General features: G+C 38.2%; 1 protein-coding gene across 1 annotated transcript; it reads right to left on the bottom strand.

Moving 5' to 3' along the window:
- Positions 1–597: 597 nt before the first annotated feature.
- On the bottom strand, positions 598–12,101 carry LOC139734759 (TNF receptor-associated factor 6-like). Its single transcript, XM_071645554.1, has 8 exons — positions 11,821–12,101; positions 11,016–11,073; positions 9,777–9,881; positions 8,494–8,652; positions 7,783–7,860; positions 6,786–6,872; positions 4,195–4,367; positions 598–1,123 (listed from the first exon to the last, which is right to left on the bottom strand). The coding sequence occupies exons 1-8, from the start codon at positions 12,099–12,101 to the stop codon at positions 598–600; spliced, it is 1,467 nt and encodes a 488-aa protein (XP_071501655.1).
- Positions 12,102–15,842: the final 3,741 nt, after the last annotated feature.

Here is a 15,842-nt window from a genome sequence, read left to right as displayed (position 1 = left end):
TTGCGCAGTCAAAGTTCTGTGCTGATGTATCAAGCCAAAATGTGAAAATTACCAATCAAGTGGTCAGTATGGCAGGACACATTTTTTTGTAGTCATTCTCTTCTGAAAGTATGACAGGTGTCCAATGAATTGTTCATCTGGAAGGCAAGTGGTGGGCTCTTTCAGCTTGTAGTTCACTATGGCCTAAAAATACTGATCAGCATTTTATCATTATCACTTTATGGTACATGCAAAAATAACAGCTATCGTCATTTGAACTGACATTCTATATTAGCTCAAATAGGCAGTTATGTTTCAATGGCCACTGTGGATGTAAAGGACCGTGATTTTGTTATCTTGCGTTAAATTTGGCAAATAAGAAGTGCAGTATTATGGCTGGAGTGAACTGGATTATGATGGCCAGGAAATATAGCATACTTGTGGTTTTCACTTGCTGATTATGAACAGGATGTTGCATGGCAATAGATTCGGCCCAAAGGACAAAGATCATAGAGTTATTTGACTCTTCACCCTGCTTTGGATTTGAATATCTAGGTTGGCGATGCAAACTGAATGGTCAGTTTGGCCTAGCTGTGCTGGACAGTGGACACTGTGAGGTCAGTCCTGCCTACCTATACTGGGCAGCATTGGTTGAGTGGTCACCCTGGCCTGAAAGTAAAGGGTCCCTCCCTTGCAGAAGCGGCCATTTACTAGTGTGTCGGTCTTCATGAATTTAAGCCGTCCCCGACTCTGCATCTGGCTCTGCTCCTCTTGGGGGCGTGGCATCTTCTGGCACGTGATGTTGGTTGTCAGGTGATTGCTGCCCTCGCTCTGGTCAAAGAGAGTCAGCGCACAGACCGCGCTGAAAGGAAAGAAGAGGCTGTTATCGTGTTCCCCTTTGCACAGCATGACGAAGAGCGAGGTGTAGGAATCCGAGCGGGTGACGTGGCCACGTAGCTCCAGGCAGAGGCGTAGCTTGTAACCGCAGGGGGCGGTGAAGAAAGGAGGGCTCAAGAGGGGTGTGGTGAAGTCCCGAGAGGAGATCTGGACTTTCCAAAGGAGCTGGCCAGTGTAGTTGATGCTCCGTGACAAGGCTAGCTCCTCCCTCAGGAGATCCACTTCCTCAGTCAAGGTGGCTATCTTGCTGCAAGATTACAACCATTCAAAAACAGTCAGCGAACATTAGGATTCTTTATCCTATGTCCATACATCCATACTTACATTTTCATGTATGCAAATCAATTCATTGACATAGTTTTTCCCTTTAATTTAACAATCATAAAAATTATTCTTTAAGTAACAGTTTCTCTACAGTCAGCTTACGGTATAGGCCGCACACTTCGGTTGCATTTAACGAGAATAATTATATATGAAGAAATTCAAACAAGCTACATATCTGGTCTACCTGATGAGTCGAAGCTTAAAAGAATTGGTTCACTTTCAAGTTATGTTTCTTCTTTCCATTTCATGTGCAGATGTTTGACAATCATATGCCCCATATGAAATGCACATGTATGACATAGTTAAATTTCCTTAATATGGAGTGAGCCCTCTATGTCCAATCACGCACTGCATTACGAAAACTTCAGGTATATCATCTTAAAGATGAGATCAACCTTTCCGTGCATGTTGGTATCAAATACAACAACAACAACAACAAAATACATACATATTTGAGAGAGAGAGAGGGAGAGAAAGAGTAAAGAAAAAAAATCTTCTACAAAACATTCCTCATAGGATGGATGGACATGCTTTCCTTCAAATTTGACAAGAAAAAAATCAATCTTTATGCATATTCATAAAACATACACCATTTTGAGTGGTAAATCTTTAGTCTGTATTCACAGATCTTGGAGCAAAGTTTGAGCTCAGAAGCCTCCCTTGAAAATGTCAGTTTGTGAACTGCAAAGGGAGAACAATTACCAATAGTTAGATCTGATATCAAACACAAATCATAATGAATATATGTCATATTTTACAGCAGATTTTTAGGTGATCCGAGTATCCTCTCGGATCACCTTCTGTATCTGTACGGATTCTTTGTTTTTCTTCTTCTTCTTTATTTCTCCTCAAAAGTTGTGCAGAGGTTAGCTCAGAAAGTGCATTGCCTCTCAATGTCAGACTTATACCATAAATGTATCATGTCGCAAAGACGACAGCGCAAGTAAAATCATAGTGATCAGTCGACCGTGACGTCACGATGACGTCATTATATGAAAACACATTTTCATGCATATCTCATTAATGGAATGGAATATTTCAATGAAATTTACGTCACATATATTTCAAGTCAAGCGCATTCTACTCATATTCTCAAAATTCATTTTTATCTCAAAACGCGCGCGTACGCGTTGAAATATTTGTATGCTCAAATCCACCTCAAATTTTTTTTGCACACGTTTCAGACCATTTGGAGCATTTTTTGAAAAATTGTAAAAAATGGACGGACGCGTACGCGCGCGCACATATACGCACGCACAGCTAATATGAAATAGAAATTTTCAATTTTTTCACACGGATCGGATGTCCGAAATTTCAAGGAATACTTCTACCAAGTTTCAAGTCGATCCGACTCAATATGACGTCATACGGGCCCGTCAAATTCAAAATTCCGCGCGTGCGTCAATGGGGATACACAGTGCAACTATGCCAAAAAACCGCCAATTTTAAATCGGATTTTACTCGTCAGGATGGACGGTGACCCCCCATTTTCTTTACATATTCTGAAAGGTGATGAGTTGTACATGTCATTTTATGGGCTGGCTATGCTGATAAAATGATTAAAAGATATCAAATTTCTTAATAAAGTAAAAAAAGTAAATGTTCAAAATGACGTCATCAAATTTCAAGTTTACTCGAGCGTATCTCACTAATCCTTTGCCAATTTTCACCCAAATTTCAATATGTTGTAGCTTATGAAATGCTCTTTCATAAATGTAATTAAATTATTTTGATTTGATGACGACATCACCTCGAAAAAATGGATTGAAGGTAACCTTGTCAAATTTGACCAGTTTACGTGTAATCTCTATGGGAGTGCAATTTTTATGGAAATGAAAATTGACATGACTATCTTTATCGAGCACTAGCTCACTTATGCTTCGGTGAATTTCTCTAAGATTTTAATATGTTGTAGCTGAGATGTAGGGCTATCGTAAGTGTGCCCTTCGTTTTTTCATACGTTGTCGGGATCACGTGAAAAAACTTGGTTGAAATTAAAGTTTATCTTCGATGTATTGAAATATTTCTTTCTTTTTGCAACTTTCTTTGCAATAACTCAAGAAAAACAGCCCCTATCACCTTCATATTTTGCACATGTTTAGTTCATGTCACGAAAATTATTTCATAAAATTACAACTACTTGATCAGACGCCATCTTGGGTATGTAAATTAGGGTCAAAGGTCATAGATGTTTCATCCTGTATCTTGGTGAATACATGTCCTATCTTTCCCATATTTTGCACACGTAAAGACCATGTTACAGGGATCATTTCATAAAATAACCACTTTTTGCTCAGATGCCATCTTGTCTGTGCAAAGTGGGGTCAAAGGTCATATGTACTTCTTTTTCTATCTTTGCTATGACGTGTTATCTCTATGGGAGGGAATTTTTTAGATGTGAAAATTGACATGACTCTCTTTATCGAGCACTATCTTACTTATGCTTCGGTGAATTTCTCTCAGATTTTAATATGTTGTAGCTGAGACTTTGCAGTATCAGGGCTCGAATCATTGATTAAAAAGAAGATCGGATCACCTTAATTTGTCAGTGATGACAAATTACAATCTCTAGTTGCTTTTATTGTTGTTTTGAAAACAAACATCCTACTGGAAATTTATTGAAAGGTGTGCTATGTAAAAGAGAGCAGCAGTGAATTTCAAGATCTGGGGGGCATTTCATGAAGGAACTTGTCAGATAAAATATCCGACAAGTCAATTATAGTCCGACAAGTTTTGAGAAATTCTTTCGTCTGATTGGCTGATTTCTCTGAACTTGTCGGATATAATTGACTTGTCGGACATTCTATCCGACAAATTCCTTCATGAAATGCCCCCCAGGGCAGCATTTTATGAAGCAGTTTGGTCGGATATTTTTTCTGACAAACTGTTACAAGCTATTGAAATCCTTCCATCTGATTGGCTGAGAGCAGATTTGTCCGACAATTTTGTCCGACAAAATGCTTCATGAAATGCCCCCCCTGATATTGATGATACCTGTCTGTCTCTGTCTTCTGGCACATCAGTCTGGAGCAGGTCTCTCTGAGCTCCTGCATCACGGAGTTCTGCTCCCGCATCCGTTCAACCTGTGTCACATGGTTAGTCAAGAGCAGCTCCAGATGGCATCCCAGGGACTCCTGGCAGTGATGCTGGAGATCGGAGCGCCCTACCTGGAACACAACAGGGAATGTGCAAGTTAAACCATGAAGTCCCAGAGGAATTTGCTGCAGGGATTATCATCTTTTCATCAAAGCATCGGCACCTCCGAGTTTTATCCTCTTATACTGGAGAAATATTAGATGAAAATAGCTACATTAGATCTGCACAAAATAAAAAATTAATTTATTAAAAGACAGAGGGATAGAGATACACAGAAAGAAATCTGATCTTCCAAAATGTGTTGTCAATCATAATCATATAATATAACATAGTACAGTATAATACAATATAATATAACATAATATAAATTAACATAATATAATATAAGATATGTGATATGATATAATATAATATAATATAATATGATATAATATAATACAATATAATATAATATAATATAACTTAATTTAATTTAAGAATTAATCATGAATTCAGCAATTCAAAGGATTTTGAAAATTCAAGAACTGAAGTAATACTTAATTACTACATAAAAAAGGATAAAGAATCACAAGAGAATGACACAAATAGGAACATTAAATCAAATAAAGGTTAAGATATGAAGTGGCTATAAAAAACAGGGAAGATTGATGAAAAGGAAACAAAGGGAAATAATGAAATAGAAGTTAAGGAACATGATGGAATATGGTCATGAAGGTGATAGAAATGTGGGGACTAATGAATATGATTAAATGGAATGGAAAGTGAGAAGGATAATAAAGGGAAAGTCCATCTTCATATCATATTGCTTTGTATGAAAACAGAAAAAATCAGATAAGTAAATTAGTGAAGATTTGGGAAACAAATCAGACACACAAAAGAGTTATGAACCGATAAGTTTATAGAGTAAGACATATTGGTAACTCTATGTGGCATACGGCAGGTGCTGACTGAGCTGTTCTCCATTCGATTTGTACAAAAAAACTAAGCAATCTTCATTCTTTCCCCACAAGAGAAAATTTCTTCAGACCTGTGCTTGGTAAATCATAAGAAGTCTGGGTTTATTTATTTATTTTTTTTTTTTGCTTCTTTTTTGTTTTGTTTTTTGCATGTTCTCCTCAGTGTACAACTTCTGTCCATGCCCAAATATTTGAGAAAAAAAAGAACAATAAAAGCAATTGTGTGTACAAAACAAATGGAGAGCTGCTCAACACAAATATCACACAAAGTTGCCAATTTGTGCTCCTCTCTACTCTTACCATTCATATCTTGTTTGCATGTCTTATTTTTTCCCAAAATTTTCACCGATGGACTTCCCCAATTTTTCTCTTTTGTTTTCATGCAAAGCAACATAATACTTTTTTCAAAATTACTGTCATTTGTACACGATCATTTTCAACGAGCCTCTTGTGTGCTTTTTATGATTCCTCCATTCAAAATGTATAAATTGTACCAAGACAATTGTATTTTGATTTTTGTGAATCCTATGTTTTGAAATGGGAATGAATGAATGAATGAATGAATGAATGAATGAATGAATGAATGAATGAATGAATAAATAAATAAATATCTGGATGGAATTCCCCTTCAAAGAGGAGGAGGGGACAGTAGAGGAGAAGAGAATGAGAAGATAATCATGTGAGAGGGCACAAGCTCATGGAGAGAATCTATAACAAGAAAAACCAGGAAGAATATCAAAAAAAGGGGGAAACATGAAAGGAATTATCTAAAGGAAATGTGATAAAACTGAAACTGTTCAAAGCACCTCTGACATACATTGGCCAGACTGCAAAACTGGTGCCAAGAATCAGGCTGTTTTGACACCTGACCGTATGCATACATGTTTTCTTTGTTGCAATTTATAGAAAGCATCACATGCGATAAAACTTGATCTATATTACATAGGAAGCATGTACGGATTTGCACAAGGAAAAAACAACAATGGGCTCATCCAAGAATACAGTTATGTTTGAAGACTACTAAGGGCAGGTGAAGAAACTAGCAAAGAACTCTTGTGGCTCAGTGGATATGGCTATGGACTCTCAATCATGAGGCTCCTGGTTCAAGTCCCTTCGCTGCAGTGGTTGTGTCTAAATAGGCAGGACATTTTCTCCTCCTTGCCTAGTCCTTCCAAGGGGAGTGAAAATCATCAGCCCCATGGTAGTTGGCTTACAAGCATCCAATGCTTCTTAAAGAGCCATGTAAAACATATCATAAATCCAATTCAAATTTAAAATCAAAAGACATGAAGACAGACCAACAGACAGAGACAGACGGACTAACTGACAGACAGACAAGTAAAACCTATTGCAGTGGTGGATCCAGGGGAGAGTGCAACGGGCGTGCCCCCTTATATTTTTGTTAAAATAAGAGAAATGAAAAGTAAAAAAAAAGGGGGAGAGGTGTGTTTGCCCCCCCCCCCTTTAATTTTATAAATGCACCCCCTATTTATGGAATTCCTGGATCCACCCCTGTATAGTGCAAAAGTTTACCTGGATCTGGCATCCCATTTCTGCAAACAGGCAGGGCACCACAGCCTTGGGACAGTCCCCATCCTTGTGGTCTGTGTGCTTGGGCAGCTGCCAAATATGATGTAGAAGAGAGGATATGGTTCATGGTCAAATGTCAAAGAAGATCAAGAATGCTATTTGCACTGCCAGAGCAGCCAATACCCAAATCTGTGTTCTGTATCAGCCAACAAGAAAAATATCTCTTCACATAAGAAATGTGGGGGGGGGGGGGGGGGGGGAGACAGCAAGAGGTGTTTCTTTTTCTGATAATTGTCTTCAGTTTATTTCAGTTCCAAAAGAGGCTTTACTGTGTGAACTGAGCACAAATCTACATCAAATTTTGACAATTTCTGAAAGCTTTTATCTTAAACAGACCATTACATTCATTTTGTTTGATGAATTGAATAAAGACTATGGTCATGTATTTTGAGTGCCTATCTCTTTGCTATAAACACTTTCTTCTCTTGCATCATTTAGAACAATATAAAACTAAATACTTTACAGACAGCATTTGCATTCATTGCATTAATTTTACATGAGCAATATATTTATACAGGAGTTTATGTCATTTGCCATTGTTACAGTTTTCTTATTTTATAACTCTTTTTTGCTTTATTGGCGAAATTGAACACAATCTAGTTTAAGTCTTTTGTTCACATGAGAATCAAGTGACAGAGTCATTATAATGATTTTGGCTTGTGATTTTACTGACATCTAAATGTTTAAAATGCTATATGTTTTATTTGATTTATTTATTCTTTTTAAATATACACATATGGTTGATAGGATTTCTTTTGAGTGCATATTTTCTGCAAACATCCTCTCTCCATGGAAGCACAATGCATTAGCAAAGACAATTCAGACGTTTAGAACAATGCATACATCATATATATTGACAGACTTACCCTAAAAATAATATCAATTTATCATTTTAATGTCAATGATAATACAAATTTTAGAATAGGATGGAAGTATTCACCTCCTCACGCACAAAGCCTGTCTTTCCGCAGAGAGGACAGTCCAAGATGTACCGTGGACAGAGCAGAACCTGGTGTTGCTGAAGTCGGAAGAGGAGATATTTCAACATTTTGTGGAAATTCCACCACTATCAAATCCTTCATTTGTATAGAGTCATTGGGATTTGTCCACTATCAGGAGGATTTACCAAAACTGATACAATTCAAAAGGTCAACACACAAAAACCTATGTAAGTCATTATTGTTGTTTCAAATTACAAATGATCTCAAAGAGGAAATTGAATGGTCAACATACCAATTTGAATTTCAACTCCTGTCTATTGAGAAGTAACTTGATATTTGGCTTCACTGAAGCGCATACTTAAAACAGGGCTGCATACTAACTATTTTTTTTTTTTCCGAGTGGTGCGACAGACAGGTTGGACTTGTAGGTACCCAGTCTTTCTACTTTTTACTGGTCAATTCCTGAAAAAGTAGTACTGGTTTGACAGTGATTTTTTCTGGTCAGGGACCATCAGACCAGTGCCAGTGTGCAGCGTTGCTTGAAATCACATGGAATGCTCAAATCCTGAGAATCAACATGGTGGACTGAGTTCTGCCGGACAACATCAATTTTAAACAAAAGTAATCTTGAAATAAAAAACAAAAACAAAAACAAAACCACTCACTAAAAAAAAACCCAACAACCAACAAACAAAAACAAAACCACTCACATTGAGGCACTTGAAGGTAACCTGCTGCTGGCAGTAGGAACACTCCACCAAACGGGAGGGGCAGTCCCTGTGGTGCTCCTCGGTATCCATCCTCTTGTGATGAGCCAGGCATCCATTTGTGCACAGTATCATTGCATGAGGGCACTCACTGAGGTGGCTCTATCAAAGAAAGAAGTAATACAAAACAGACAAAATATCAGAATAACAGAAAATTCCCATGAAAATGATCTCTCTGAGGTGGTGTCATATTGAATGATGAATGATGGTAATTACACAATGCTTCAAAAGTCTGATCAAAAGTTTATCTTACATCTGATAACTACAAGTACATAGTTAGCTGAATAATCACTAGAAGCTAGAAATAGGCCTACACCTCTTGAAATGAGGGGCTATGTTAAAAAAAAATACACACCGTATGGGCTATGTTTAAAAAAAAATACACACATGCGCTTTGTCCATATCATAATAGGCATCATGAAATTTACATTTTTTATTTTTTGTGCATATATAAAAAACTAGCTGATTAGGCTAATTAGGCCATTGGGCTGAGAGGATTCTGCATTGTGACAGAGAATTCCCTTAAGGTGGTATATATAATACATATCTATTATCATTGCCTTGGCACAACCAACATACACATCCTGACTTAACTCGTCACAACAACAAATGATGTTTTTTCTTTCTTTCTTTTTTTCCCCACTGACCATACCTATTTATATCTGCCTGTGAAGATTGTATTGTGTTTTGATCCCTTAATAAGACATACAAAAAATGACAAATGAGGTCTTATTCAGGACAGCATTCATCTAGATAAGTATCTCCATGGTTGTACTGTAAATAAATGAAGCTGAATCAGGTGAATGTGTGCAAAATGATGCTCCTTGAATTAATGCTATTATTCCATGCAATATCTACATACAATATGTATTTCAGCTATGGTTTTAACCACTGTAAAGTGATTACACAAAATATTTACAAAAATGGCAACTCTTCATATTTTGGTGAAGTGACAAGTATATTTGTAAACATGCCTGACCTATTAAAGAGCAGAAAAAGAAAAGAAAAAAGAACTAACTGTTCTGCTGCTTTTCAGTTTATCTTTATCATGTAAAATACAGATCTTGGTGGATTACAGTTCCCTCTATTCTATGAATCAAGAAGTTGTTTGTAAGCATAATTCAATATCTCAAAAAGATGTTTTGTTGTACAAATCAAGGTATGAAATCACCGAAGAGTTTGGTTTTCAAGTGTAGGATACCAAATCTTGAAGTGGGTATACAAACCTCCATCACTCGGAGCTCTCCTTCCCACTCGCATCCATGGTCCACATTGGAACAGAGCACTGTAAGAGATAGCACCTCTCTTTTCATTGCTACATCTTCAAAGACCTACCAGGGAAGAAACAGAGTTACATCTCAAAAGGTGATGCTTTTTACAAACCATTAGATGATCTTTGTCTATGTGGTAACAAAACATTAAGTGATCTCTGCATGTCTGGGTGGTGCAAGGTCAAATTTTGCTGATTGTTATAGATCTTTATAATCATTTATTTGGTTAGAATTGTCCTAAAGCAAAACATCTGCCCATAAGGCAGACATTTGGAGGTAGAAGGGTATAAGTTCAAGGCTGATGTAATTGCATGCCAAACTGGGATGCTAGGAATAATATAGATAAAGAAAACAACAGCAAAGATGCCACATCATGAAATGTTAACTTGACTTTTTTTTTCAACCAAACCTATTCCTTACACAGTAACCAGAGTTATGCATTCAAATGATACGAGAGTATTACTGATAAAAACTGAGACAAAGTTCACAGGCATCGCTTACTAGTTTATTACAGTTTTCAAATGCAAAGTGTTTGTAGCTTTAACTGTGTTGTTTTGTTGTTTTGCTTTGTTTCCAGACATTTTGCAATTTCAAAATTATCATACCAGTAATATTTACATTGCCCAGCTTCATTATCTAGTTGGATCTTGATGGAGATACACCATCACTGTCAAACTATTAACAGGGCCGGCGGAGCATTTTCAAAAGTGTGTGGCCCACTTCCGGGTTTCATGAGCTAACAAGCAATAAAAGGTCCCCAGCTCATCTCTCCATTTCCGGGTTTCTTCAGCTGACAAGCAAAAAAACAAAACAAAACAAAACAAAACAAAACAAAACGGTCCTCAGCTCATCTCTCCCCTTCCATTTCCAGTTTTGTTTTTTTTTTTTCAGCTGACTAAAAAAAAAGATATGTTTGCTATCTAGTGCCACTTACATACTTCCGGGTTAAAATAAAGAGTGGGAGCCCAAAGTGAAGACAGCTTATGTATTCCTTTGTATGATGCACAAAAAGTGTGTGGGGGCCTGAGCCCCAACAGTCCACACGGTTCCACCGGCCATGTTTGTTAACCCATTGAGGACAATTTGATTTGCTACTACAACACGCATTTCCCATAGACATGGTCTGCCCGAGTATACTCGGGACTTGTCCTCATCGCAACAGGTTAAAAGATGTAAAGTGATAGTAACACTGACCTCAGACCTGACATCAAACCAAAGCTTGTCCAGGGGGCACTTGGCGGTGGTACCAGATCTGGTGTAAATTGAAAGCAATTGATGTCATAGAAACAAACAATACACTTCATGATATATTAAACAGTGCCGGATCAAGAGGGGGGTACAACAGGCGCACGTGCCCCCTCTTTATTTTTGGAAACAAAAGAAATAAAAAGAGAAAAATGGGTGGGGTGCCTGCGCCCCCTTTTGATATTGAAAAGGCGCCTCCCCTTTACGGAATTTCTGGATTTGCCCCTGTATAACATTGTTCATACATTACATGGGGAGGCGAAATATCAGTAATACATTTTATTGAGGAAGTATTCAGAGATCATCCATAGATATTGCAATTTACTGAGGAAGTATTCACAGATCATCCGTAGATATTGCAATTTATTGAGGAAGTATTCACAGATATGTGCAATACAATTGTAAGCACTATTTAACTGTTCTTTGTAATTCGATTTTGTGAAATACAAACCACACACAGAAAATAATAGCCAATAATATGTCAGTGCTGTGCATTTTTCTGTTACATAGAAAAAAAAAGAAATTTTTAGCATTGGTGAAGGGAAAAGAAGACAACTTCCTACATTATATGGAAATGGCATATGACGAAGACTTGCAACTATTTCAATTTATCGATCAGCATTATACAATCTGGCATCTGTCAGTAGTGTCACCGAGTAAAATACCAACGAAGTGCATGTCACGTGACTAAAAAACAGAAATGGTTTTGTGATTTACTCTTCTATATTTGCAAACTCAAAATATATCATCTCACCCACTGGCTCTGGTCAGACAAGCTCTACAGAATCGGTGGCCACACTTTGTCTGCATAGGGTCGCGGAGAGCAGCAAGGCAGACTGGACATAAGTACTTCTGGTCCAGGGGCGTTTTGAATCTTGCCTCGTACCCACTCTGCCCCATAGAGTCGACTGCACCTGCTGCACCGCCGCGTAAACCCGAGCCCCCAGTTGCGGGTCCAGTGGCGGCGGCTGAAGCTCCATTGCTACTTGGCAAACCAGCAGTAACTACACGTGCAGACCATGGTGCCGTCGACATCCCCGGATAATTCGCAGAATCTAGGCGCCTGAATCCTCCCGCACCGGTGTAACGCTGCTCTCTCCTGCTGTTGCGGCTCGTTCGCTCGATTTCGACGAATTATTGGCATATTTCAAAACCTTAACCAGCCAGATTCACTTCTTATTCTTCCGAAGCTCTGCACTTCGTGTACTTGTATGGGCTTCGATAAGACACGCAGCAGTGAAAACGTGGTTTGAGAGGAAATTCCTAACACCGCCCACAGAATTCAGAATGCCACTGCAAACCGCAGAGTGGTTTCACCACGTGGGCTGGGTGCTACCCTAGAAATTCCGGGAAAAGGCTTCCGACGAGTTCGTGCCTCTCCATTCACTAGCGTGGGTTTCTTCCAGGCAACAGGACATCGCGTGAAGAAGAAAGAAAGAAAGAAAGAAAGAAGAAAGAAAGAAAGAAAGAAAGAAAGAAAGAAAGAAAGAAAGAAAGAAAGAAGAAAGAAAGAAAGAAAGAAAGAAAGAAAGAAAGAAAGAAAGAAAGAAAGAAAGAAAGAAAGAAAGAAAGAAAGAAAGAAAGAAAGAAAGAAAGAAAGAAAGAAAGAAAGAAAGAAAGAAAGAAAGAAAGAAAGAAAGAAAGAAAGAAAGAAGAAAGAAAGAAAGAAAGAAAGAAAGAAAGAAAGAAAAAGAAAGAAAGAAAGAAAGAAAGAAAGAAAAAAGAAAAGAAAAAAAAAAAAAAAGAAAGGGAGAAAGAAAGAAAGAAAGAAAGAGGGAGGATCCCACATTACTGGCTCAGGTGGTCCAGTGTACATCATTCGGATTGCCGAAAACAGCTTTGTTGTTAAAGAAAGAAAAAGAAAAGAAAAGAAAGAAGATCCCGCGTTCGGTAATACTGGCTAGGTGGCCCACTGTGTAGCCGAAAACAGCGTTGTTGTGTGTTAGTTTTTTACTTGTTTAGGGTGTTGTTTGTTTGTTTGCATTTTGTATCTTTTGGTTTTGCGGCTTTAGCGTTGTTGGTTTTCTCCTTTTAATTGTTGTTTTAACTTGGAGGGAGATGCTACTAGATTTGAAACTGCCATTGTTTAGTGCTGAAAACATCTACTGGAAAAAAGTAAAGCATTTACAGTATATCCTCCTGCCTCTATTTTTTAGGTGACATGAGATGTGTTGGCTGAAGATCCGAATTCATCATTTATTCTTGTTTAAAGGTTCTAAGCTATTCTGAAATCCCCTTCGGAATTATACAGATATAAACTTAAAATTGACTCGGCATTGACAGTTCGTCAAGTGCAAGTAGCTTATTCATATTGTGATACGAAACAACTCTCAAATTCCCCTTTCACGTGTCACAGAGAAAAGAGGATGGAGTGAATGGAATTGCCCCTTGGCCCCACCATGAGTACCCCCCCCCCCCCATACACACACGCAAACACACTTCAGAGAACGTTCCACTGCCCATGTGCATCAACTTGATATCTGCACAATCTGCTGTATAATGTTACTTCGATAATGGTTACCATTTTCATTCACACTTTACCACTGAAATATTTGGCATTGTTTTGTCTTTGAGACTTGACCTCTGTGCATATCATATTCGGGTTCATACTGTAATAATTCTAATGTTGCATGTTCAGGATTGCACGGACGCTTGCATGGTACACACAGCGTCGGGGTATATGCCTCTCATTCGGGGTCTTAGGATGGGGTGCACGTCACGAGACCGACACCCAAGAGTCATATATACAGCCCACGAGTCATACAGCTCACAAGTCATACAGCCCAGTAGTTCAACACTAAGCTAACAAGGCCCACAAGACCGACGCATTAACCCGTGTTGTATCTGTCGAACTCGTGGGCTGTTTTTACCTAGTGTCATTCTCATGGACTTTATTTGCCAAGCTTTAGTGTCGAACTCATGGGCTGAATGACTCGTGAGCTGTATGACTCATGGACCTGTTTTAAATGTCGAACACGTGGGCTGTATGACTCGTGGGTGGCGATCTAGTGGGATGACCCCATAAGACGTTTAGAGCATTCTTACATTAGCATTCTTATGTTATGCTTTCATTAACATAACAAAGGTCGATCTTGAAGACCGAAAATCTTGAGCTGGTCTTGCCCAACATGACAGTTTTGAATTCAACTCGCTCCAAGGTCAAAGGAAATGATTGTTTATTTGAATACAGTAATACAAATGTCTACTCAAAGACACAACATCGATAACCGCGGAAGGACATGAATCCAGTGAATTCTGCCCTCATACTGAATGCCGCCGTAAGTTATAATATTGTATGGTAAATAGAGCACGTCCTCAGGCCGTTGCCACCTACAGCCCTGAAACAAATGGTGAGAGTTATGATTATGACATAAGAGTAACGAGAGCATGCATGCCATCTGTGGTGTTCTAAAATTCGCGTGTTTCGCCAAGTCTTTCACAGCGATGGGTTGTAAGTACTTTAAGTTGTTGTGACGGCTGTCAGATCCAAATCACCAATGTATTATAGCAAATAGCGAAGGGGTCTGACGTATATTTTTCATATCTATGAGGAAAATTGTGATTTTCTCCCTCGCTCTCCTAATATACCTCACGCCCCCACTCTCTCTCCCTCCCTCTCATTGTCTCTCTTTCCTTTTACTGATTTATCAAAATTAAAAACAATATGCATTTAATAATAATAGTAATCAAAGTGCCTAGCACTCGAGAAGGGTACGAAAAAATCCTGTAATATAGTAAATAATCGATCTTTTTTTTTTCCAATTGGATATAAGAAGCAAAACTGCAGTTGGTTGCGTCATATCAATAAGCCAGTTCACAGTTAGCACTATAGCTTGCAATGACCTCTGGAACCACAGACTTTTATATACAAACCTTGGAATAATCTTTTAGAAGGCTCTTGAAAACATCCAAGCAGAGAGTTGTAATTGCAATAGATAAGTCCCTGCAGGAAAGTCTTTTGTTAATTCGGATGAAAAGAACACAAATTCACCTGTATATTTCAGTATGCACTTGGTTTACAAATATCATAAAGACCTATATAAAAAAAAATCAGTGCCTCAGTTACAAGTCAATTTCAAGAGAATGTCTGCAATGACCTTTATCTGCATATTCTCAGATTGCAGCTGTGAAAACGATTTATTGAGGAGCTCAGCAGACACAGCACATGTTACATTGCATAGCAGCCAAGCCTCGAGTATGATATTCAATGCGCAAGAGTCATAACCTTTACCCTCTTCAAACTTTCCCCTCGCATCATTATTTCGCGTCACTTTCCACTACCTATACGGCATATCATTTTTAGCCATGCAAGTCACAGTGTCAAGGGAGTAATGAAAATTATTAAGCATTAATGTTTTTGGACGGAATATTATCAATTCAGTCTAACAATTTAGCTTAATTACGCTGTATTTTGTAATCAAATGAAATTCCGGCATAGAATGAAAAAGAGGGGCTTCATTCCACTTAGATTTTCAGTGCGAGAAGTGGAATGAATCAAGAAGTATTCAATTTCAATTGCTCTAAAATTTACTGTTTCAAGTACTGTCGATTTCAGAGGCGGTCAAAATGCATCATACTTCCCTGGGAAGTTGCTGGGGTGAGCTAATGCTCATGACAACATATCGATTGCCCCTAGCTGCCGTTATTTGAAACTCTGGAGGCACGAAGTTTGGACTTGCACTTTAGCCAAAATATCACTTCTACATACTTCGTGTTCTTATCATTGAGCGATCACTAATAATGATGACTATTTTGCAAAGATCCCAGGGGCATGTT

Source organism: Diadema antillarum, unplaced genomic scaffold (genome assembly GCF_040938485.1).
Source record: "Diadema antillarum isolate AM-2024a unplaced genomic scaffold, OU_Dant_1.0 seq00000546_RagTag, whole genome shotgun sequence".
Taxonomy (NCBI): Eukaryota; Metazoa; Echinodermata; class Echinoidea; order Diadematoida; family Diadematidae; genus Diadema; species Diadema antillarum.
This window is presented reverse-complemented; position numbering and strand designations above follow the sequence as displayed.